This window comes from Chionomys nivalis, chromosome 23 (assembly GCF_950005125.1).
Source record: "Chionomys nivalis chromosome 23, mChiNiv1.1, whole genome shotgun sequence".
NCBI lineage: Eukaryota > Metazoa > Chordata > Mammalia > Rodentia > Cricetidae > Chionomys > Chionomys nivalis.
This window is the reverse complement of record NC_080108.1, coordinates 36,987,718-37,013,922: the sequence shown is the minus strand read 5'-3', so window position 1 is coordinate 37,013,922 and position 26,205 is coordinate 36,987,718. Positions and strand designations below refer to the sequence as shown.

The following is a 26,205-nucleotide window of genomic DNA, read 5'->3' as shown; positions in this document are numbered from 1 at the left end:
GGAAATAATCAAATTGAGTGCTGAAATCAACAAAATAGAAACAAAGAAAACAATACAAAGAATCAATGAGACAAAGAGTTGGTTCTTTGAGAAAATCAACAAAATAGACAAACCTTTATCAAAACTAACCAAAAGGCAGAGAGAGAATATCCAAATTAACAGAATCAGAAATGAAAAGGGGAACATAACAGCAGACACGGAGGAAATCCAGAGGATCATCAGGTCATATTTTGAAAACTTGTACTTCACAAAATTGGAAAACTTAAATGAAGTGGACAAATTTCTGGATAAATATCACTTACCAAAATTAAATCAAGACCAGATAAGCAAATTAGACAGACCTATAACTGCTTAAGAAATAGAAACAGTCATCAAAAGTCTCCCAACCAAAAAAAGCCCAGGGTCAGATGATTTCAGCTCAGAATTCTACAAGACTTTCAAAGAAGAACTAATACCAATACCCCTCAAATTATTCCACACAATAGAAACAGCAGGAACATTGCCAAACTCTTTTTATGAGGCTACAATTACACTGATACCCAAACCACAGAAAGACATTACTAAGAAAGAGAATTACAGACCAATCTTACTCATGAATATTGATGCAAAAATACCAAATAAAATACTGGCAAATTGAATCCAAGAACACATCAGAGCCATCATCCACCATGACCAAGTTGGCTTCATCCCACAGATGTAGGTATGGTTCAACATACAAAAATCTGTCAACATAATCTACCATACAAACAAACTGAAAAATAAAAACCGCATGATCATCTAATTAGATGTCGAAAAAGCTTTTGAGAAAATACAACATCCCTTCATGATAAAGGTCTTGCAGAGAGCAGGGATACAAAGAACTTACCTAAACATAATTAAGGCAATATACAGGAAGCCAACAGCCAACATCAAACTAAATGGAGAGAAACTCACAGCAATTCCACTGAAATCAGGAACAAGATAAGGTTGTCAACTCTCTCCATATCTATTCAATATAGTTTTTGAGGTCTTAGCTAGAGCAATAACACATCAAAAGGAGATCAAGGGGATACAAATCGAAAAAGAGGAATTAAAATTCTCATTGTTTGCTGATAATATGCTAGTTTACATAAGTGATCCCAAAAATTCTACCAAGGAACTTCTACAACTCATAAACACTTTCAGCAATGTAGCAGGATACAAAATTAACTCAAAAAAATCAGTAGCCCTCCTGTACCAGATGATAAAAGGTCTGGGGAAGAAATCAGAGAATCAACACCCTTCACAATAGCCACAAATAGCATAAAATATCTCAGAGTAACTCTAACCAAACAAGTGGAAGACTTGTATGACAAGAACTTAAAATCCTTAATGAAAGATATTGAAAAAGGCACCAGAAAGTAGAAAGATCTCCCATGCTCTTGGATAGGCAGAATTAACATAGTAAAGATGGCAATCTTACCAAAAGCAATCTATGGATTCAACGCAATGCCCATCAAAATCCCAACAAAATTCTTCAAAGACCTCAAAAGAATGGTACTCAGCTGATGTAGGATGTGTTGCTTTCATTGGTTGAATTAAGAGACTGCCTTGACCTTTTGATAGGGCAGCCCTTAAGTGGGCAAAGTAGACAGAAAAGAATGCTGGGAAGAAGGGAAGTGTAGCTGATGCCATGATTCTCCTTCCTGAGATGGACACTGGTTAGACTCATGCAAGGTAAGCCACGACCTCGTGGTGACATACAGATTATTAGAAATGGGTTAGATCAGGGTGTGAGAGTTGGCCAATAAGAGGCTATAAATTATGGGCCAGGCAGTATTTAAATGAATACAATTTGTGTGTTGTTATTTTGGGGTATAAGCTAGCCAGGCAGTAGGACACAGCCCGCTGCTCTTCTTACTACAGAGTGGCACCCAACGTGGTCAACTAACTCCACGTAAAACCTGAAAAGGCTCAAAAAAGAATTCTAGACATAAATATAAAGTTTAGCACAGCTGGTGGCATGCCATAGCTTCTTTAAGAGAAAATTTCTTTACTCAGCAGCCGTACAAACAACAGCCCTGTGGTTTTAAAATGCGGCTTCTTGGGCCCTACCACTGGTGCAAACTCAGGCTATGGAGCATTTGTGGGTCTGGGTGTTTGTGTGTCTGCTCGGTATGGGGAAAAAAGTAGCTGAGATCCTGCCCATGACTCAGCTCTTCCTGCCTGGGCAGATGGCAGAATCAGGCTTGGGCAGGTGGGAGAGCATGGCAGATTCCTGCCACCATACAGAGAGTTTCCAGGCTGCACAATGCTCTGCATGGCAGATTTGACTGTAACTCAGAAAGAAAGAGTTTATGTACCGCACGCTCAATCTCAGGGTTAAAGTGTTGAGTGTGGCTCCTACCTGGCAGTCCTAGAGCTAGCAGACAGGGTGTGTTCATCATTGAAATTGGAGAGAGGTGGAGCCAACATCCAGAGCAGCTCCACCATGCTAGCAGTGCAGTGTACACGGCTCAGAGACACAAGAGGCTTCGCCATGTTGAACTGGGTGGGCAAGCAGGCAGTACCTGTATTTGACCTAGCATTGTTGCAGTTTAGATTCTTAAGAGCTTAGCATTCTAAAAGCTCTTCAAGACAGCAGAGAATTACAGACAATGCAATACGACAGATTCAGACATAAAAGACCTCTAAATGGGTCATAGTGTTAGATAGACATACATAGACTTGGGAGAGTGTAGAAAAAGAGTATTAAAAAAGTCTAAAGTAAAGTTAATGCTTAAAAAAGGGGTAAAGTCTTTAAAGAGACAATACAGATAGTCATAGATTAAAAGAAGTATAGAGAAATAAGCCATGTAAAAATGGAAAATTCACAGAGAGTCTGGATTATATATATTATTGTGTTTTCTTTAAATTTTTTGACTGCGAAGAAGCTAAGTAGAGAGAGACATCTCATTATATGGGCTGCCAAGCTAAACAAGAATGGATACTATAAAGGTATTATGACTTCAGAATTTGGGTCTAAGGGTATGATACATTGGAAAAGAGGTTCTTCTTTTGTTTTCACAGAGGATGAGACCCTGTGGATTGCTTCTATACCAATATGGTATGATAGACCACACCCTCCTGAAAGGTTGCTGTGAACACTTTCAGAAAATTACTTCACTCAACTGGTAACTGAGATGAACCTAGCACATAGGTTACACCATGGAAGATCTGATTAACAGCACCCCCATTCAGCATGAAGCAGTTTGGAGAGAAATAACTGTGCCCATATTCCCAAATATTGTTTATAAATGTTCTTTTACATTTAAAGGGAGATGATATAGATATGAATAATATGCATTGGTAAAATCTTCATTTATTGATACAAGTTTAGGTCAATTTTGTTATATGTGCTTTTCTGATCTTGATTAAGGTATTGTGATTGTGTAGTTCATTTAAAAAATGTAATGTATAATTAGGAAATATAGGTTGTTATTAGATAATCATCAATAATAATCAAGCTTGTAGTCATGTTAGTCAGATTTTCTAGATATACAGAAATATATTTCAGTTAGATAGGCATTTTTCATATCTTTCAGAGACTGCAGAATATGGCATTTAATGTTTTAATAACTTAGGGCTTTTCATGACGAGACACATATGTTTCTGGCAGAACCAATCTGCTTCAAGAGGAATATGGGAATCGAAGAGGCTCCTCATGGAGTTGGTTAGCCATTTGGGCAAGAAACTGCTCTTGCCTGAACTGTTGCATAAACTGGACACAAAGAATCCACAGAGAGAAGACTGCTGAACTTGCCTAAAGGTGAGATGTTCCTTTGGGGTTCTTGATTTATAAGAGAGTCTGTGAGACATTCTGCAGGATACAAAAGAAAGTGACTAAACAGTCTTTAAAATTTCTTGCTTCATGAAAATGTCTGTTGGATACCATAATCCTGAAGGCCAAAGATGGATGCCCCAATGGTACAGAAGAACTTTGGGTGACTGTACACGTAGCAAGATGTCCCTGTCAATTCTAGAGTTTTGGAAGTTGCTTACTTCTTTACTTAGGGAATATTATATCCTTCTGGAGTCTTTGATGAAGTTGAAGAATGCAAAGCCATAGTTATAGTTTCCCATTATTATAATAAAAGATAAAATATATCTAAATATTGTAACTGTAATTCTTGCTTGATACTTGTTATATGTATTTTACTATGTTAAAACCTTCCTTTTTGTTTAAACAGAAAAGGGGAAATGGTGTAGGATGGTTTGCTTTCATTGGTTGAATAAAGAGACTGCCTTGGCCTTTTGATAGGGCAGCCCTTAAGTGGGTGGAGTAGACAGAACAGAATTCTGGGAAGAAGGGAAGTGTGGCAAATGCCATGATTCTCTTTCCCAATATGGATGCTGGTTAGACTCATGCCGGTAAGCTGAAACCTCGTAGTGACATACAAATTATTAAAATGGGTTAGATCAGGAGTTAGCCAATAAGAGGCTAGAAATAATGGGCCAGGCTGTGTTTAAATGAATACAATTTGTGTGTTGTTATTTCAGAGTATAAGCTAGCTGGGTGGTGGGACACAGCCCGCCACTCCTCTTACTACACTCAACTTCATATGGAAAAGCAAAAAAACCCAGAATAGCCAAAACAATTCTGTACAAGAAAAGAACTTCTGGAGGCATCACAATCCCTGACTTCAAACTCTACTACAGAGCTAAAGTACTGAAAACAGCCTGGTATTGGCATAAAAAAGACAGGAGGACCAATGGAACCAAATAGATATCACTCCACACATCTTTGAACATCTAATCTTTGATAAAGAAGCAAAAAATATCAAATGGAAAAAGCACATTTAACAAGTGGTACTGGCATAACTGGATATCAACATGTAGAAGAATGAAAATAGACTCATATCTATACACAAAACTCAAGTCTAAATGGATCAAAGACCTCAACATAAAGCCAGCCACACTGAACCTTACGGAAGACAAAATGGGAAGTACACTTGAACACATTGGCACAGGGAACTACTTCCTAAATATAACCCCAGCAGCACAGATACTGATTAATAAATGGGACCTCCTGAAGTTGAAATACTTCTGTAAAGCAAAGCACACACTCAACAAAACAAAATGACAGCTTATATAATGGGAAAAGATCTTCACTAAACCCACAGCAGACAGAGTATACAAAGAACTCAAGAAATTGGACACCAAAAGATCACATAATCCAATAAAAAAATGGAGTACAGACCTAAACAGAGAACTCTCAACAAAGGAATCTAAAATGTCTGAAAGACACTTAAGGAAATATTCAAAATCCTTAGTCATCAGATAAATGCAAATCAAAGTATAATGTTTTCTAGCTCCATCCTCTAGATGTTGGCTCCACCTCTCTCCAATTTCAAAATGATGAACACACCCTATCTGCTACCTCTAGGACCGCCAGGTAGGCGCCACACTCAACACTTTAACCCTGAGATTGAGCGTGCGGTACATAAACTCTTTCTTTCTGAGTTACAGCCAAATCTGCCATGCAGAGCATTGTGCAGCCTGGAAACTCTCTGTATGGTGGCAGGAATCTGCCATGCTCTCCCACCTGCCCAAGCCTGATTCTGCCATCTGCCCAGGCAGGAAGAGCTGAGTCATGGGCAGGATCTCAGCTACTTTTTTCCCCATACCGAGCAGACACACAAACACCCAGACCCACAAATGCTCCATAGCCTGAGTTTGCGCCAGCTATAGGGCCCAGAAAGCCGCATTTTAAAACTACAGGGTTTTTGGTAGTACGGCGGCTGAGAAAGGAAATTTTCAGTTATAATTTAATATGACTGCTTAAAGATCTGAGAGTAAAACAGTCCTACCGGTCAGCCTTATAGACCAGGTTATGGTAACACATAACTTTAATCCCAGTGCCACAATGACATGTACACCTTTAATCCCAGTAGCCACACTAGTTGTCATAGAAATTTGTTGATGCATGCTTTTAATCCCAGTGGTGTATGCCTTTAATCCCAGCCCTAGAGAAGATTATAAAATGGGAGGAAACAGCTTTTAACACACAGTCTTATTCTGAGATTCCTGGAAGCAAGATTGCTATTTAAGACTTAGGTCAAGGTGAGAGCTAGTGGATGGTTGTTTTGCTTTTCAGATCTTCATCTTGAATCCCAATTTCTGACCCTTAGATTTTATTAATTGTGTTTCAAAGGAGGAAGGAAGCTAACTATGGCAATATAACAGTATCTTTAATGGTCTGTGTAATGAAAAAGTTTATGAGCATGAATGATTAAGAGATGGGTTAAAAAAAAGCAAATGGAACAGACTTACAGAGTTACAGTCACTTACAGTGATATAATTTTGGAGAATGGGTGGTTAAATAAAAGCTAAGAATGTTGGGAAAGGACATTTAAGAACAGAAATGACAAATGACAAAATATACACATATGCATGTGCTATGTTCATGGGTTATTAGAAAGGCGTAGTGGAGGACAGAGTGGCAGTGGATAAGGAAAATGTTGTAAGGGAGAGGGCCCACTTGTCTGTCCCAGCCATCTGGCTAGCTTACACAAGAAATAATCACACAGAACTGTATTCCTTCTCCTTACAACAATTGGCACTCCAATGTGGTCAACAATATCCATGTAAAACCTGAGAAAGCTTTAAAAGGAATTCTAAAAAACAACAACAACAAAAACAAAAAAAAAATGAGTTTGACACAGGTTTTTGCTGTAGTACCATATTACCCCTACTAATGGCACAACTTAAGTTTAAGAAGCGCTTAACATTTTAAGAAGTGCTCCTGGACTTACATATTGTGAATTACAGATTCACAATATGACTGATTTAGAGATAAAAGACCTTTTAATGGGTCACAGTGTTAGATAAATGTACACAGACTTGGGAGAAAGAAGAAAAAGAGTATAGAGAGTCATAAAATAATGTTAAAAAAGGGGGTAAAGTCTTTAAAGAGACAGATTATAGACATTCATAGATTAAAAGAAGTAAAAAAGCCACATAAAAATAGAAAATTCACAGAGAATCTGGATTATGTATATTGTGTAATCTTTGAATGTTTCAACTGTGAAGGAACTAAGTACAGAGATATATTCCATTATATGGGCTGCTTAGCTAAACCAGCATGTATATTATAAAGGTATCTTGACTTCAGAATTTGGGTCTAAGAACATGTTGCTTGGGAAAAGAGGTTCTTCTTTTGTTTTCACAGAGGATGAGAAACTGTGGATTGCCTACAGGCAAATATGGTTTCATAGACCAAGGACTCCTGAAAGGTTGTCATAAACATCCTCAAAAAATTTCTTTGCCCAATGGCTGACTGAAATGAACCTAGCACACAGGATACACCATGAAAGACCTGATTAACAGCGCACCCATACAGCAGGAAGCAGTTATGAGAGAAAAAAAACTATGCCCATATTCCAAAATATTGTTTATAAATGTTCTTTTGCATTTAAAGGGGGTATGATATAGTATAAATAATTTGCATTGGTATGGATCTTGGTTCATTGATACAAATTTAAGGTCAATCTTGTTATATGTATATTTCTGCTCTTGATTGAGGTGTTGTGATTATGTAGTTTATTTAAAAAATGTAATGGATAATTGAGAAATATAGGTTAATGGATAATCATCTATAATAGTCAAGCTTGTAATCATGTTAGATTTTCTAGATGTATAGAGATATATTTCAGTTAGGTATTCTTCAAACCTTTCAGAGACCTTCAGAATATGGCATTTAAAACCTTTAAGAACTTAGAACTTTTCATGACAGTGAGAAGCATCTGTTCCTGGAAGCACCAAGCTACTTCGAGAGGAACATGGGCATTGAAGAGGCTTCTTAGCCATTTGGGCAAGAAACTGTTCTTTCCTGGACTGCTTCACTGGACATGCATGACATGAAGAGAAACGATTGCTGGACTTGCCTAAAAGTGAGATGATCCTTCACCTAATGAAAGACTCTGTGAGATATTTGCAGGATACAGAAGAAAGTGACTGAACTGTCTTCGAATTTTCCTGCTTCATAGAAAAGTCTGCTGGATACTATGGGCCTGTGGGCTAAAGATGGATGTCCCAATGGTACAGAAGAACTTTGGGTGACTTTCCAGGCAGTGAGATGTCTCTGTCAATTCTAGAATTTTAGGAGTTGCTTACAATGTACTTCCTGTTTACTTAGGTAATATTATATCCTTCTGGAGTATTTGATGGAATTGAATAATAAATAGTAATAATACAGCTTTACTTAGTTATGATAAAAGAAAAAGTATATATAAATATTGTAACTATAATTCTTATTTGCTACCTGTTTTGTTAAATGTAATTTTACTATGTTAAAGTTAAAGCCTTCCTTTTTGTTTAAACTGAAAAGGGGAAATGGTATAGGAGGTCCTTCTTTCTATATGCTGCTTGTATTGGTTAATGAATAAAGAAACTGCCTTGGCCTGATAGGGGCAAAACTTAGGTAGGTGGAAAAAATGGAACTGAATTCTGGGAGGAAGAAAGCAGAGTCAGAGAAGCCATGGATTCTCTGTCTGAGACAGACACCGGTTAGAATCTTTCTGGTAAGCCACAGTCACATGACAAAGAACAAATTAATAGAAATGGGTTAAATCAAGATGTGAGAATTAGCCAATAAGAGGCCAGAACTAATGGGCCAAGCAGTAATTTAATTAATACAGTTTCTGTGTGGTTATTTTGGGGGCTAAGCAAGCCAGATGGCCGGACAAACAAGTGGGTCCTCTCCCTCGCAACAGGAAACGAAGTCAGTTTTCTGAGATTCAAAACTCAGAAATTTTAGGAAGAAAAGAGGAAGAAGAAAGTCAACAAGGCTCTCAGCCTGTACTGTCCCTATTGGAAAAGAAGATGACCATGAGAAGCAGAGATCCTCAAGAAAGGGCAGGGTGTGAAGGGATCATCCATAGAAAATATAAAAACATACAAAGATGGCTGTTGTCTATGAATCTCAGAGGCATTAATAGATGGTTCCTCAGACAAGGTAGAAAGATGCAAAGCTAAGTAAGTTCAGGTTCTGGGGATGACACTCAGTTTTCAAGTTATGACCTGTGTAATGTTTCAGTATTTAAATAAATACCTGCACATATATGTCTACAATATGTCCACGCATACAAATCCTTATACATGGAGATCAAGTCTCTTATTCATCATTTCAAATATGGAGCACGCATCAAACCCTAACAGCATTCTGAGTACCTGGGGATGTGACAAAGAACAAGATAACATACTTGATGCTGTGAACCCACCTTGCCGTCTGAGAGACATTAAAGCAAAAATAATGAACTCAGGAAGCAATTCGTGATAGAACCAGAGTTAGAGCTCAACACAAAAGCTATCTTTTTATTATATAGATTGACTACACACTTTGAAGATGAAAACTGAATATTAGAAGGAGATAGTAGATTAATGGTTCTTTTTAAAATTTATTTACTGATTCTGACTTTTATTTCCCTGAATGAATCATTAAAATTTAATCAAGAACAAGAAAGACATTTCACTGGACATGATCAGAATCACTAAAAGACAGTAAAAAACAAATCTTTATACCAAGGAAATTACCACAATTGTATCACGAGTATAAGATCCTTCGGATACATCAAATGATTTGATTTATTAAACATAATCAACCATTTATTCCTTTTGTTCTTCCTTAACATAAGCTTATTGGTTCTGAAGTAGATAGCAATAATGAAAATTGAACTTCAGGGAATATTTCCTGCTACCATTGAGGAAATAGCCCTCATTATGGTCTGTACTGAGTCTTATGTTCAGTTTTTTTTTAATGCACTAGTTAATTTACTCTAAATAGTGAGAGACTAGACTTATCATTTTAGAGTTGAAAAAATCAAATAATATGGAAGACAAATAGTTAGTCCAAAATTATGAAGTGAAAAACAGAAGCAGTTTTAATCATTTCTCAAATGGACAGTCATCATGTGAGATGCAAGTCTAAACTGTGCAAGAGGTTCACTGCTGTGGGACTTATTCTACGGTCTTGTACTACGTAAAGACTTGTCACTTGTAGTAATTTAATAAAATGCTGATTGGCCAGTAGCCAGGCAGAAAGTATAGGTGGAATGACCAGTCAGGAAGTATAGATGGAGCAACAAGAACAGGAGAATTCTGGGAAGAGGAAAGAGTCCATCAGCAGTCATGACAAAGGAAGCCAGACTGGCTGTAGAATTGAGCAGGACAGAAACCTCTATCAACAGTTCACCCTGTAAGGCATTAGTTCTACAGCTAGAGAAGAGCCAGGTAAAGCCCAAGGAAAATTATGTTAGTTCCCTGAAACCAAAAGCAGATAGATGACATTATTAGGATAATAGTTATGATATAAAACACACAAGAGAACTAAAATAAATATAAATATTGTAACTAATTCTTGCTTAATAACCATTTTGTTATATGTAATTTTACTATGTTAAAGTTAAAGCCTTTCTTTTTTGTTTAAACAAAAAAAGGAAAAATGATGGAGGAGTTACTTTCATTTAATAAAGAAACTGCCTTGGCCCATTTATAGGCCAGCCCTTAGGTGGATGGAGTAAACAGACAGAATGCTGGGAGAAAGAAGCCGAGTCAGGAGTCGCCATGATTCTCCCACTCCAGACAGACGCAGGTTAAGATCCTCCCTGGTAAGCCAGCTTGTGGGGCTACACAGAATATTAGAAATGGGTTAGATCAATATGTAAGAGCTAACCAATAAGAGGCTGGAACTAATGGGCCAGGCAGTGTTCAAAAGAATACAGTTTCCGTGTAATTATTTGGGGGCATAAGCTAGCCATGTGGGCGGCCGGGTGCCGGAGACGCAGCCCTGCCGCTCTTATTACAACATGTGTGTGTGCTTATGAGTATGTAGATCAGTGGTCCTTAACCTATGGTTTCTAACCTTTTGGGAGTCACATATCAGCTATCCTGCATATCAGATAATTACATTATGATTCATAACAGTAGCAAATATCAGTTATGAAGCAGCAATGTAATAATTTTATGGATGGGGATCACCACAACATGAGGGACTTTATTAAAGGATTGCAGCATTAGGAAGGCTGAGAACCACTGTACTAGATTCAGAGATAAAACCTCTATTTGTGGGGTCACACTTAATATCTAAAGCAAGGTGCATGAAATTGATGTCAGTCACATAGAAAGAGAAGTGACAGAACGGAGGAAGAAAGAAGAGGACAGGGGAGAAGAAAGAAGTTAACTCAGTTATCAAGTCCAAAATATTCAGGAAGTAAATGTTAACTGATAAACGCTGCATCCTCAGTATATTCTCAGTCAGTTCTGTCTTAGAATATTCATCTTTCTTCTCTGCTTCTCCCAGATAAGCACTTACTGCCTTTAGCTCTGCGTCTTTCTTCACATCTTCCACATAAGAAAGGACAAAGTCGATCTGCCTAACTCCATCTCTGAAGAAGATTGAATCTTTGCTTTGTTCGCTTCTTTGAAACTGCAGAAGACATAATTAACATGATTTTACATTATTGTGTATTTTCAGAAGGCAAAAACATGAAGAAAAGTCATTGCAACTTGGCCACCACTTCATTTTTTTTTCCATACTCAACATAGCAAGCAAGCCAAAACATGACAGAAATTAGGTTACTTTTATAACTTAAAATTTCACAGAGAGGATTAAAGGATATATACTCAGGAAAGGTGGAAATGTTTTAAGTACATGCTAAGCACATTAACCACATGCTTTCACAAAAATGCTGCAAGTAGACCAAAATATAAGATGAATATACTCATACACAGACAGAATACATACGCAGACAGAAATGTGTGGTTTTAATTGAACACCACACCAACTAGTCTATAAGTGTTGCATTATTACACATTTCTTTCAGGGCACAGTCAAAAACCAAGGTGCAATTAAGAATCAGAAGCAGGGAGTGGGCAGGCAGCATCGCCATGGCTAAGTCCTACAAATGTCTGTCGTCAGTGTCTCAAGTGAGCCACAACCCATCTTTCTTTATGATTTTATGGATTTTCTCAAATAATCAAAATTACATGTTCACCTTTTACATGACGTGCAGCTCATGAATTCCTTCCCTTTTGTGATAGCAAAAGGAAACAACAAACAAAAACAGTACTGAGCATTTCAGGGGGAAAAAGGAATTCACATTTGATTTTCTTCCTCACCATTCATGGGAAAGGTACAATACTATGTACTTTTGAGCGACAGTCCCTTGTGAGAGGCTCAGCATCATGCAAAGGTTGATGGGAGGTCTCCCAGTTGCTTCCTGGAACTAGTAAATGAGAGCTAGATCTTTTGATTTTTTTTTTAGAAGGTACACCTGCTAACTCCTGAGCACCTTCTGCAGGCCTTGTGCTGGTCCACACTTTTCAGCTCAGCTGAGAGTTCACATAAAAGGGACAGAAATCTTGGCTTGATCTGAGGTCTGTGAACGCAGTAATTCTATTTGCCTATGGGTCACTGGTGGCTGTGGTGGAGGAGGAAGAGGCACTTAAGGCATATGAGGATAAGAGTGGTAAAACAAACACACAAAAATATCTAAGGAGAACAGACCAAGTATCAGAAAAAATTTAATTCAAATGAACCTGGTGGAATAAACACACAAAAATATCTAAGGAGAACAGACCAAGTATCAGAAAAAATTTAATTCAAAGGCTTGACTTATCTGCCTGTCTCTAGAAGACCCAGAGCCCCTCCCCTTTCATAAAGGAAAGGAAAAACCTGAGAAAAAAATAAGCTCCTCTACCTCAAGTGAGTTTTAAAAAGGAGAAAGTAAATGAAACACTCACTGGCATTGTTGCACATCATTGCAAAATGAACATATTTGATGAAGTTCACCAAAATGTGTGGAAGCCAAGAGAGGCATAGTTTAGTCCACATATAATCAAAGACGAATTCAGAAAGCAAAATAACATCCATCTTTCGTTTTGTGACAACCAGGATTTGCAAAGTAGAACCTTTGGGAAATCATTCCTGTTTTTAGAAGAGTTTATAGTTCTCAGAAGGCTAGCCATAGGATTCCCTTAGGTCTGGAGTTACAGATGATTATGAGCCATGATGGTTGCTGAGGTTCAACCCTGGACCTCTGCAAAAGCAGCCAGTTCTCATAAACATGGAGTCATTTCTCCAGCCCCAAGTCTTCAGATTCTTAAAAAACTGATTAGAGCTAAATGGAGCAGAAAAAAGACCTCTCAATTTTTTTTTTACAGACAAGCGGATGTAATTAAAATACATCATGCTTTTATTTTACTGAAAATATGACATGAAGAACACATTTTAGTATATATATTTGTGTGTATACTTGTCCTTAAAGATGCCCAGTTACTACAAAGCAATACACAGTTAGGATCTAGCTTCCTATCATTTATAATCCCGATGACTCCTGAGCCTTTGAAGTTATTTACACTGTATGTGTAAGTGTGTTTGCATGTATGCTTTTAGGAAGTGGGCTCATCAAACGGAAAAGACTTGAGAATTACCATGATTAAATGCCAACTGCCTGCTAACTGGGAATCAGTGATCAAGCCCGCCCCCCCCCCCCCCCGCCTTGTATGTACAGCATTCATGGAATTGAACTCAGTATTCAGAAAGCATCCAGGCTGTTACTGCAGACACTCAGGTACAGGCATCAGCAGCCAGCACTGTTTTACCATCAGACGCCTCCTCAGGAACAAATTGAATCGCTTCTGAGTCTGTGGAGCAACCAATGGAGAGTCAGCACAAATCCTTTTGGGCTTCAACACATGGGCACACATCAATAAAGCTGTGCTCTGTGGTGAACAGCTATGATGAGACATTCCAGCCCTGGAGCAAGACTGTTGTTCCCTAAGATGAAGGGTTTGCTTCCTGAAAGTACAGCCACCACCTACCTGGAAAGAGTTTATCATAGCTAACCCTGGCTTCACAGTAGGGGTGTCGGGCTGGAGCGGGTGGTGTTGTTGAGATGGTTCTGACTTAGCAAGACCTGCTGTGCCTCGACACCAGGCATAGGTAACTATAACAAGCCCCAGAATTAGTTATTCCAAATCATCATGACATCAAAACACTCCCAATGCCTGCATAGACGCTGCCCCTCAGAGAGCCTGTGTTCATGAGTTTCTCTCATATCTTGCCCACCATTGCTGTGCTACAGGGAAGCTGGTAAACCCTCCATTTCTGGTGGTGACTGTCCTGCTGAATCCTTCCTCCCCTTAAGCATCATACACACCACAGAACTGACAGTCCTACCCCTATTTCTTAAAGAGAACACTAAAGGTACAGGTCATTAATGAAAAAAGAGGAAAAACATAAATTAAAAAAATACATTTATTTTAGAAAAATAGCCCAATGATACGCCAGCCAAAAACCAGGCTGCTTTTCTCCTCACTGTCCTATATTTGAATTCAAGAGTGTCTTATGTACTTGATTTTCCCCTTCTGGGTTCCAGAAACAGTCCATTTCCCTCCGTTCCCTGGTCCCATGGGCTGCACTGGGTTCGTGGTTGCTATACCTGTGTATGTTGGGAATCTCCTACACTACGACAATCTGTACAACTGCTCCTCAAAGCATCCTACTTTGAACACGTCTAAAACGATCTTGGCTGACACAGATGCTCTTCGTGCTGACTGGTTGTAAAGAGAACAAAAGTTCTCTGGAGCAGCAATTCATTCTTGATTAAGGTTAGAAATGTACAAGACGAACCTGCACAGTATCTTGTAGTATCAAAAATGAAGAAAACACCAAGAACAAAACAGAACACAATCATGGAGTGTGTCCAAGTTACACCGACTTCACTAAAAAGCTTTCTAATGCAATGAAATAAAATATTATTGAGCTTATAACACAAGATATAAAATAAATATCTATGATGTGATGCTGAGCAAGGAAGGAGGAGGGAAGGAAAGGCCACAGAAGAAGTCCAGGGAAAGGAAATGTGGTTTAATGGTAGAATGTTTGTCTAGATGGTCCTGGGTTCAAGTTTTGACACTGTTAGTGACAGTGAAAGAAAAACCAACCAAACAGTTATTACTATCATCTACTTTTAAGATGAAGCACAACCCTTAGCACTTATGTGCATGCTGACACGGAGACTAGTGTGATACGTAAGAAGAGGAACATACAGAAACATAGTAGTGGAGAAACCTGAGCAAACCCACTTAAGCCAAATAATCAAGGCTAAAGTGTCCCAGTGTGCCCAGGATGTGATGCAAAGCTGATGAGACTTTTTACTTTCTCCACCTCCGGTTTGAAACATGAGAAACACATTAGGAACGCTCCGGCTGAGGTGCGCTCTACAAAGTAAAAAGACAGCATCAACCCTGGAGGTTACTAGGTGCAAGGAAGTACTTAAAGTTGTCTCAACCAGAAGGTGCAGAGGAGACAGAGCTACTAAGTACAAGTAAGGACCCTCAAAGACAATGCCAGGGGAAACCGAGGACACCTGAATTCCATTTCCCGTCTTCCCAAAGAGCATCCTTATTTACTCAGCAAACTTAATCAAATTTTAAGTTCAATAACTTCTGAGTTGGATCTAAGTTTAATTTTTGAAGTTTAAATTATGATTATTCTTAGGCATTAATTTATAGCTAAGCATTCTGTAGTGGAGTAAGAAGGCTGAGGGTTCAATTCCAAGACCTGCCCCATAAACACAGAGTGTTTTTCACAAAGTTTCTGCAACAGCCAAACTTATTAAAAGTGTAAACTAATGTTCCCTATGTGCCGCTCTTCTTACCATGTCTGCTATAATCTTTTTCTTAAAAAATAATTTTCTGAAAGTAATACATTCTCAGATACCACACATAAGGACCTGAGATTGAGGTGCTAGTATCCCCAGGTCAGGACACAGAAGGACATCTATGTCTGTCCACCCAACAAAGGAATCAAGGGTCATTGCTTACCAATGGCTGTGGCTCATCACTGATGAGGAAGCTGGTATCCCTGGAGACCAGGCTCTGTTAATAGCAAAAAGGGAGGGAGGGAGGGGGAGATACAGAGCTATTAAGAATGGCCTAAGTAAAAAACCGTAACATTTAAGTTTCCAAAGCAAGAACAGTGAGGTTCTCTCTGCAGAAATACCACATCCTGAAACCTGGACTCGATTTCTCCATCTGAAATGGTATATGAAGCTGCAAGTATGTGTTCTTACATGCACGTGTGCGTATGTATCTGTACACACATCTTTGTAAGGTTGGAAAGAAAAAGAGAGATGGGAGGAACAGAGGAAGGAAAAGAAACATTGTAGAGGAAGCTCTACTAAGTCCTGAGACAATTTGCAACAGGTGAAAGGCTTAAAACCTTCTACCCACAGTAAAATAACCAGAAGCTGTGGTATTTTTAGGATTCTGAGCAGGACCAACAGGGAACACGCATCACTGACTGGATGTTTCATGTTTCTTGCCATTGGTTTGAAGTAATTGAAAATTTGTAGCTTTGAAGAGGACACATCATGCTTTAAAACAGTGTACAATGCAAGACAAATCCCTGTGCATATATGATACACTCAAGCCACATGCAACCAAAGTGTGTCTGCTTTCTTGGACATGGGTTTCCAATCCACCTGTTACTCAGTGGTGCACACACCACAGATTTGGCTCCTGAGGTCTCACCTGTCCACTTTCTGAATTTCCAGGGATAGGATCAGGAGTGGCCCCAGTTACCAGATGTGACCTGAAGTCCATATCGACATTGGATATTCAGCTCTCTCTCTCTCTCTCTCTCCCCCTCCCTCCCTCCCCCCCCCTCTCTTTAGCATCACATCCAACATGTCACTCTAACTGCTTGGTTCTGGGCAAATCAGTTTTGAAAAACAGTGAATGTGGATTAAAGGCACTTCAGGAGCTTTCTCGAATATACTGCGTGTTGTAGGGTTTACACAGTAGATTGCAAGGAACAATAGTCTCTCCGTCTTCTTAGCTAGGAGGAAGACAGGTTGAGCACAGGTATATTCAAACTACTTCAGCAGACACAAATCACACTGGTGACTGCAAAACTGTAACAAAATAACAAATAAAAGTAACCTATCAAACAGTTCTGAAATGGCAGTCTCTACAAACTAGCCACAAAGAGATAGAGTGATGTCTCAGAAGTTAAGAGTAATTGCTACTCTTTTGGAGTACCTGGATTTGGTTCCTAGCAACACATGTAACTCCTACATCTTCTGGCCTTCCAGGGACACCTGAATACATGTGTGTATCACAACCCCCCCCCACAGTGGAAACTTATAAAACAGAAAAATAAATAAAAATAAATGGTAGAACTACATTTACACCATGAAGGCAGTAAAGGAACTTAAGTTTGTCCTTGTTTGACCCGAGAGCCTTAAAACATCTGCATTCTATGAACATACAGAAAAAGCAGTTGTTTTACATATGAAATGGCTGAAGCAAACCACACGGTCCTGGTGATGTCCTCACAGGAACTTGACTATCTCACACCTTAGATTCAGATTTGACCCCAAACTGGCAATTATGTCTCTAACTTGAAACATAAACTGGTAGAGTTCCTTCCTTTATTTTTAACCTCTTGGCTGAGTATTTCATTGGCTCCTGTAACCTAGATTTGTTATGTCTAAGAAGAATCCTTACTATGGTCAAGCCTGTGGTTCCTCAACAGTGGCACGGCTTTCATTGTCTTGTGCCCTCCTTCCCAGTGCCCAGTCACTAACCAATTAAGTAAACTGGTACAAAATAGAACAGCACTGTTACGTCGATGGATGTCACATACTTCTACAAGTAACAAATGTGGTCTTATTCATTCAGAGGACTCATAAATTGTCTCATTACTCCATCATGTGTGTTTCGGGTACACAGCATGCTGTCACAGGACAATCTCACTTTTCCTCCCTTCAAGGCTTAGTTGATTGACTACACAAGGCTGGGACTTGCAGATACAGAGAGCAACTGTATTTGATTTTATTGTTTTAGATAAAAGTGTTTTCTTAACTCTTGAGTCACTTGAACCAGATAGCCCTCGGTAAGAATATGTTTTCCACCCCAACAACCATGGTGTAAACAAGTGTCACACACAAACCAGCATTACACGTCCTTACAGTGTTTTGTTTAAAGTTATTGTCCTGCAGATCAAACCCCAGCACATCTGAACTTATTGTACAGGAAACGTCAATATGAATTCAAATGAGACTTTTCCAATACAACAATATCTTGCTCTGCTCCATTTAAAAATTTTGTTTTTAAATGAATTCTTGTGTGACTCTTAAATCAAGCAATTTTCTGACAGTAAAACTATTTGCAATGGGTTGGTTTTTTTAGTGAGAACACCAATCTAATGTTAAGTTTAAATAGTGAATGAGGTGTGAGATCTGTCTCACATTAAAAGATGATCAAGTCAGAGAATTATAGGCGAGGATAAGTGGGGTTCAAAGCAGTTATACATCTGAGGTGCTAACCTTGTTATAATCTTTGTATTTTGCATATAATAAAGTTAACACACAGACTTACCTCACTCCTTTGGAAAACATAGTCTATTTCTTTGGCTCTTAAACCTAGAAGAAATAAGAAAAAGAAAGATAAATTATGTTGTAAATTAGCAGGTATAGACACAGCAGAAATTATAGTATCTTTTACGAGTGATGGAATTAACAAATTAATGGAAGTCAGTGGACACTGGCAAAGATGTTATAGTAATTTTCTTGGAAAGCTCAACAACTGCTCCAAAAGTGAGAGAACTAGACTTTTAAAGAGAACTAATTGGATCTTCCCTCACATTGTATGGGAAACACCAATAACTGGAGATCCGATTTTTATATCGATACAAATAAATCAGGAAAGGTAGGTTGCAAGTCAGAAAATTTAAGTGAAATGGAAAATAGTCCTTATGATTCTATCCAAAAGTCAAAATTGTATGCTATTTTCAAGGTACTAAGGGATTTTAAAGACCCTCTCAACATAGTTACTAACTCACAATATGCAGAATGAGTTGTTTTGGATATTGAAACCACTGAATTTATACCCGATAATACAGAAATGACTTTATTGCTTATTCAGGTACATAACACACTTCTCATATGAGTCTGCCAGATCCTCTAGCATAAGGTAATGTATAAATCAATTATTGACAGGAAATGTGATGAAATCCTCAGAATTTCATAAAAACATCATGTCAATAGCAAATGTTTTAAAAGGACTTTTAAAATACATACAACAAGCCAAGGAGAACATTAGAAAATCTTCTACTTTTTATTTGTACAACCAAACACCACTACCTGCAGGAAGTAACCCAAAGTGTATGCAAAGGAATGAAATATGGCAGATGGATATGTTCCATTTTGTACAATTTAAAAATCTAAAATATGTACATCACACCATTGATACCTAGTCAAGTTTTTAATGGACAACTACCTTGCATTCAGAAAAGGTGGATTTGGTAATCATACATTTATTAGAAGTTATGGCCATCATGGGTAAGAATGACAAATGAAGAAGACAATGTTTCAGCATATGTCTTTAAGACATTATATTACTATATAAAACATATACAGGTATACCACACAATCCTACAGGTCAGGCAGTTATAGAAAGATTAAATTGAACTACAAAGGATACGTTAGACAAACAGAAAGGGATGATAAACACCCCATGAAATTGATTGCAACTTTGAATTTCTTTAATGTTAAAGAGAAGGGAACAACAACTGCCAAGACACTGAACAATAGAAAAAACTTCTGAATTAAATAAGCTTGTGTACCTTATGTATTGACCTCAGAATGGGAACTAAGTGTACTATGTTGGGGAAAGGATTTCACTCCTTTTTATACAGGAGAAGAGAAGCTATAAATACCATCAAAATTATCAATATTCAATTTGAAAAGGATGAATCTCTTAATACAGAGAAATGACAGGTCATTCACTAAGGTGACAATTCTACAAGTTGTAAGGAAACCTCACAATGGTTGGGGCAGGATTCTGTTCTTGTCTTTGCAGGAAAATAGAAAATATCCATCTTTGAGATGTCAAGAGATCTTGGACATCTAGATGCCTAAAGAAAAAAAAGATAGCTATCCATAAAGAATCACCAAATAAAGAAAAATTTGGTTTATGATACCAATATTCTCCGCAGGGTAAAATCTCACTCCCCAAACATAAATATCTCCTTACTTTTCAATATAATAGTAGCCCCAACTGACTTAAAAATCAAAGCTGGCTTTGGAGTTGGTCTGTGGCTCAATCCTTCTATAAATCAAAGCATGTTGTTAAATGAAAAACTCAGAGTTTCTGTCTCATATCAGGAGAGTCATCTGGTGTGGGACAGAAGAAAAATAAAAAATTTGGGACTAAAGTTATTATCAAAACACTGTTTTCCAAAATTCAACTTCTTCCTATACCTATTTTCATCTCTATGGTACCTTTCTTTCAATGTCTACTTAAATTTAAACTTTCTGTTTTTATAGGTATAATGTTTAAGTTTTCTACAGTGAATAATAAAATTTTCTACACCAATCTTTGAAGTCTCTGGGAAGATGGTGCTACACAACAAAGATTCTACCTGGTTCATATGATGCCATTCAGCTGATAACCCCACTTAAAGATTGGTTTTGGAGTTTTTATTAATCATGCTGCACTAAAGCATAGGCAATATAGAAAGGTAACAGAGTTCAGTATTAGCTGTGCTTCCAGGCTCCCATTTGTTCCTCAGGCTATGTTCCCTACACAGGTGGAGACAATGCATCATGGCAAACAACACAGCATCCATAGCTTCCCTTTCAGCCGACACATCAATGACACAATGCCTTCCACCTTTTAAGGTGTGTGAGCTGATGTGTGTGTGTGGTGTATAGAAGATCCTTGTTGATATTGTTGCTATTATTAGGATATGCTATATTCCAAATTCATTTTTCTGGAGTTCTATAAATTATTTGGCTTAGGTTTCAGAATAAAGTTCTTGTAATTTTTATATTCATATCTTCGTGTTGCAGGAGGCATTCTTAAGATGTTAACACGTCCAATAACTCATCAGATCTTGCCTTTTTCTAAGTGGGAGCATGGTGGGAGTGGGAGGCCAAGAGAAAAAGGGGAGGAAGGAAGGGGAGTGGGAAAAATATATAGCTCAGTAAAAACAATAAAAACAAACAAACAGAAAGGTGCTAACACTTAAAAGCACAACATGAACCTTAAGCAACAATGACTGTATCACTTAGATTTTCTGAGTGTGGACTTTTTCTTGTGAAAGAGAAAAACAGAAATAAAACATCTTTGAAAAGTATATAACATAAAAACCAAACATCAAGGGCTTTCCCAGTGAATATGCCTCAATATATAGCTTGGGATTCCATAATGCCCCAAACAGTTCTCAGTTGACTTGTGAGTGAAGGGAAGACTGAGCACTCTTACATGCCTTTGGATATGCCAGAGGTCTGGCTTCCAGTGTGACAATATTAAGAAGGGAAGGCAAGAACCTGAAATAGAAAAAGAAAATTTGTACCCTGGCAAAGCATGCATGGGCAGCCCATATATGGTGGTTCTGTTAAATTTGTCCATATTTGGGTTTCATGGTCCTAATTTATGAGGACAACTGACCAAGTCTCTTCCTCAAGAAGGCACCAGATCTCATTACAGATAGTAGTGAGTTATCATGTTGTTGCTGGGATTTGAACTTGGGACCTTTGGAAGAGCAGGCAGTGCTCTTAACCGCTGAGCCATCAAGAGCCTAGTCACACATAACTGAAACACTGCAGACATCCCATTTGGCAGAAACTCCTTTAGCTCTAGAGGTCGCAGTCATTCCTTGTGAGAACGAGCTGTGAGAGAAAGAGCCCATCATGCCCTGAGTCTTTCTGGCATTGCGTCTTACTGTAAATTGTTCTCTTGCATTTGCTACTGCAGTATCAGTCATCGTGATATGTGGCATAGCCAGAAATCCCTCAAGCTGTACATATGTCAATCACTCAGCTCTAAATGCGTGAACTAAATACTACTCTGCTCTTGACTTGCTATCACTGTCAGACACTTCATTAAAGCAACAAAAATTAATTAACAGGCCTTATGACAAAGAGGTCAGGATCAAGACTCTCAGAGACATATATTTATATCTCAAGTTAGGGTAGCAGGGGATACCAACTCACTGAGGTGAAAGACAAGTTATCACAATTACATCAAGGAACAATGCAATCCACAAATAGGATCGCATCACAGAGTCATCAAAAAGCAGTCCTTAAACAAGGTTGCACAGAGCACTTTATGGCTCCATATTTATGAAGAAAAAGGTGAAAATTCTAAACAGGAAACCCTCCTTTACCTGCCTCCTTTGCTCTGTTTGACATAAAATTAGGCAGGAGAGACACTTTCACTTTCAAACTCTCATGTGAACTTGACAAAATGGATTTGAAGATTCTGACAAGGGTTGCTCTAAGTCTTCCAAGGTTCCTGCTACCCTCCCCTCACTCTGTATCCTTTAATCCCCTGCTTCCCTTCCCTGGAGTAAACTCTCTGCACTGGCTCTGCCCAGCTGATACTTCACACTGTGGCAGCTCAGACATTCTCCTTCCTAGCCTTGCCCCCAACCACTTCATGAGTTCTTTTTTCTGTGTGTTGAATCTTCTGAGCAGCAGTATTTGAGGAGGTTAGATTCTTTTTCCTCCTATATTAGACAGACACACACACACAGATCACTTGCTATCCCAGGTACAAATATTCACGACTCAGACACACACACCAAGCATGAGGCCTGGGGCTCAGAGGTCCAGATTAAGCAGAGTTCTTCCAGAGGACCAAGGCTCTGCTCCCAGGACCTATATCTTGTAGCTCATAAATGTCTGTTATTCTAGCTCCAAGGAACCCAAAGCTCTCTTCTGGCTTCTACAGGCACCTGCATCACACAGCAGACACAGAGACACACAAAAATAAGGGGCTGAGGAGATGACTCAGCAGTTTAGAACACATATTGCTCTTGTAGAGAGGATCAGTTTCCCTTCCCAGCACTCACATGGCTGTTCACAACCATCTGTAACTCCAGTCCCAGGGGATATAATGCCCTCTTCCCATTTCTGAGGGCATCATGTACCCATGTAGTACACATACACACACATAAAACTCTCATACATATAAAATAAACAAAAATTTAAAACACTTAAAAGTAATTTTTTTTTAAATGTTAAAAACCAAGGGTCCTGAGGAGGTCAAATTTGGAGCCAGTTCTACGTGAGCACTTTGAGATCCTTCCAGCCCTGGAAACTTGCTGTATGTAGGCAAGAAAGCAGAGTTGTGAAGGGTGGTACTAACCGCTGAGGAGAGTCACCATTTACACACTACAGAGGAAAGCCAGCACAGACTGGATGACAGGTTTCCATGGAAGGCACCTTACCATGAACAAGTTCTCTTGCAAAAGCAGAGCTCAAAATAGCCCCTGTGTTTGCCAAGAGATCATCTCAGGTTACGTGCTTACCAGCAGCACAAAATAAAGTATAACCACGTGGCACCATGAGCAGTGTTTTGGTAAATATCAGACCACAGTTGGGTTAGTGTTCCCAAGCTCATACTGTGTCCTGATGTGCAAGAGGAAGCTCTACCACCCAGGCTTTTGAAATCACCTCACAGCAGATTTCGTAGTGTGTTCCTATTGAGAACAACTAACAACTGCAAGGGAACTTAAATAACATCATAGTTAAGGGGTGGGTGGTTTTATTAGATACACTGTTTAATATAGCTATAATGATATGACTTTACATCCAGCTTTTAAACTTTCATTTCAAATGCTAAACTTCAATCTACTTTTTCCAGTTATAGCTTGTCAATAGCAGTCACAGAAGCATACAAAAAAATCTGGTAGTTTGAATAAGAATGGCCACAGTAAGTGACATACCTGAGTTCTGCACATGGACCTATTTAGGAGGGATAGGGAGGTGTGCCTTGTTGGAGGCAGTATGTCATTAGGGGTGAACTCTGAGGTTTCAAAAGATCACATCACTTCCATTTAGCTCTCTCTCTCTCTCTCTCTCTCTCTCTCTCTCTCTCTCTCTCTCTCTTTCTCTTCCTCCCTCTGCCCTCTGCATTATGCCTGTGGACCAGGACTCCAATGTCGCATTTGCTGTCATGTTCTCTGCCACAATGGTCATGGACTCTAGCCATCTGGAACTGTGAGCTCCAATAAACATTTTCTTTTATAAATTGCCTTAGTCCTGGCATCCCTTCAAGCAACAGAGAAGCAACTATAACAAATGGGCTTCCAGACCAATAAAGCAAAGCATGGAACTTTCTCATTTTACACCTGGAAAAACAGGAGTTGTCCAAGGAACTGTGCTGCCGAGTCCCTGCTCTCTTGAGTGTCTTGCTGCCAGGTCCAGACATATGATCAGGATGCAAATGCCAAACTTCCCATTAATATAACTTTCTCCCATGTTCACTCAAATAAGAGAGATAGCTGAGATTATATAAGGAAAGATACTCCACCATGCCATTTGCCATGAAAAGAGATGAGCCTCAGGAATGTTCTGAAACTCCTTGGAGAGACAAAAGATACATTTGTTCTCATGATAAAGGGTTGCTAACCCCACAGCTTCTGTTAAGTAGGCTTAACTGAAAAATGAAATAGTTCATCTCCATGTGACTGCAAGGTAATATTTTTCTTTATTGCCCAGAAACTATCACATCATATATATTTTTTGTTTCATATTTTTCATTCAAAAAAGAAATAGAAACCACTGGTGGGATAAAAAAAAACTATGTAGACCCTTAGAAAACTGTGGCCATGGCTTAATTTAGTCAAATACAGAGTGACTGCATGTTCCATGGACCTTCTGAGATAGATGTGAGAAAAATGAGAAACAATGTTTGAACAGTAACTTAGAAATGAATGTTCATTGCTGTATGTTCACTGTAGCATAAAGAGGGAAATTAACTTTATGCCCAGGATTTGATGAAGGAATGGGTGTGGCGTTCCTCCACAATGAAATACCACTTGCCAAATAAAAGGAACGGTGTACTATGTGACTGAACCTCAGAAACACACCAAGATATAAGGCAGTCAATGGTGCTACATGCCTTGAACCCCAGTTCTCGGGAGGCAGAGGCAGGCAGATCTCTGTGTGTTTGAGTCTAGCCTAGTCTACACAGTGAGACTCTGTTTCAAAAAGAAAAATAACAGGTGTGGGGAGACAACAAGAATATTCTTGGTCTCGCTAAGACCAAATAGGAAGACTACACGTGTATCTTCTAATCATTTTATTTTAATGGAGCCAGGAGCTACTGCCTCAGCACTCAGTCTGCAACTGGAGTTCTGCCATGAGTTCGAAGTCTGGCTGATCTACAGAGTGAGAGGTTTTATCTTCTCCTCTTCCAACACCAGAACACCTTTTATGTGCAAAATACTGGAAAAAAGAAGACAACAAATTAAAGCTCCAGAATTACTTAGAGAACTGAGACTTAGTTGTTCCAGAAGGAAAACCATGTTTAGGAAAAATGTGTTAACTAGACTATAAATCGACAAAATATAGGTCAGTGTAAGCTAGTGTTTTCAACAGAAATAAGGCTTCATTTAAAGCTGTATAACACACACACACACACACACACACACACACACACACACACACACACACACAGGCACCATAGTGTTCCCAAGAGCTGTTAGACCTTAGGGTAAGTCCATCCTGTAATCACTGTCTCAAAACTTGTCTGAAGGGTCTGCAGAGAGCTGACAGGAAGTTCCTACAGAAGCGTCGCAGACTATCCTCGGAAAATCCTGGCCCAGGACACCACAACACGCCAGTCACTCGATGTCAGAGGGGTCCTAAACAGATGCCCGGATATCCTAGGGAGTCACAGGTTGCAGGTGCCAGGTGCACAGGTGGATCGGGGTACATCGCGGGGCACAAAATGTCACCCTCCACCTGGCAGGCAAGGCACAGGGCAGGGCTTACCACGCTGCGAATGTTCCCCAGAAACCGCTCGCGGAGAAATTTCACGCGCCTGTTCAGCGCCAACCTGCGGTCCTACCTTCCTCCTCCACCATCTCCAGCAGGTCCGGGTCACCCATCTTTGCCAGCTCGTTGAAGGCACTGATGAGCGAGACGCAGGGGGTAGCTGATCGCTGCGACAGGCGGCGAGATGTCTTGGGGCGGAGGCTGAACCGTATGGTGGGCCGCCGGTATTCCAGCTCTGGCTCTTGATACCAAGTGGAGCTCTCTCTCCTCAAGGAGTTAGAACGATGTGAGTCCAGACCCAGAGACGCCCGGGGCGCCAGAGACACCTGAGGTACTAGGGACACCCTGGGAACCAGGGACACCCTGGGAGCCAGGGACGATCTGGGAGTCAGGGACGATCCAGGAGCCA

General features: G+C 39.3%; 1 protein-coding gene across 1 annotated transcript in view; it reads right to left on the bottom strand.

The window, feature by feature from the left end:
• The window catches only part of Ano5 (anoctamin 5), a 96,917-nt gene extending 70,712 nt beyond the window's left edge, over window positions 1-26,205 (bottom strand). Inside the window, exons 1-5 of the mRNA XM_057756473.1 lie at window positions 25,870-26,205; window positions 18,385-18,428; window positions 15,826-15,879; window positions 13,600-13,641; window positions 11,309-11,422 (exon numbers count right to left, since the gene is read on the bottom strand). Coding sequence (XP_057612456.1) covers window positions 11,309-11,422; window positions 13,600-13,641; window positions 15,826-15,879; window positions 18,385-18,428; window positions 25,870-25,909 — 294 coding nt within the window. The 5' untranslated portion in view covers window positions 25,910-26,205. The remainder of the gene's footprint in view (window positions 1-11,308; window positions 11,423-13,599; window positions 13,642-15,825; window positions 15,880-18,384; window positions 18,429-25,869) is intronic.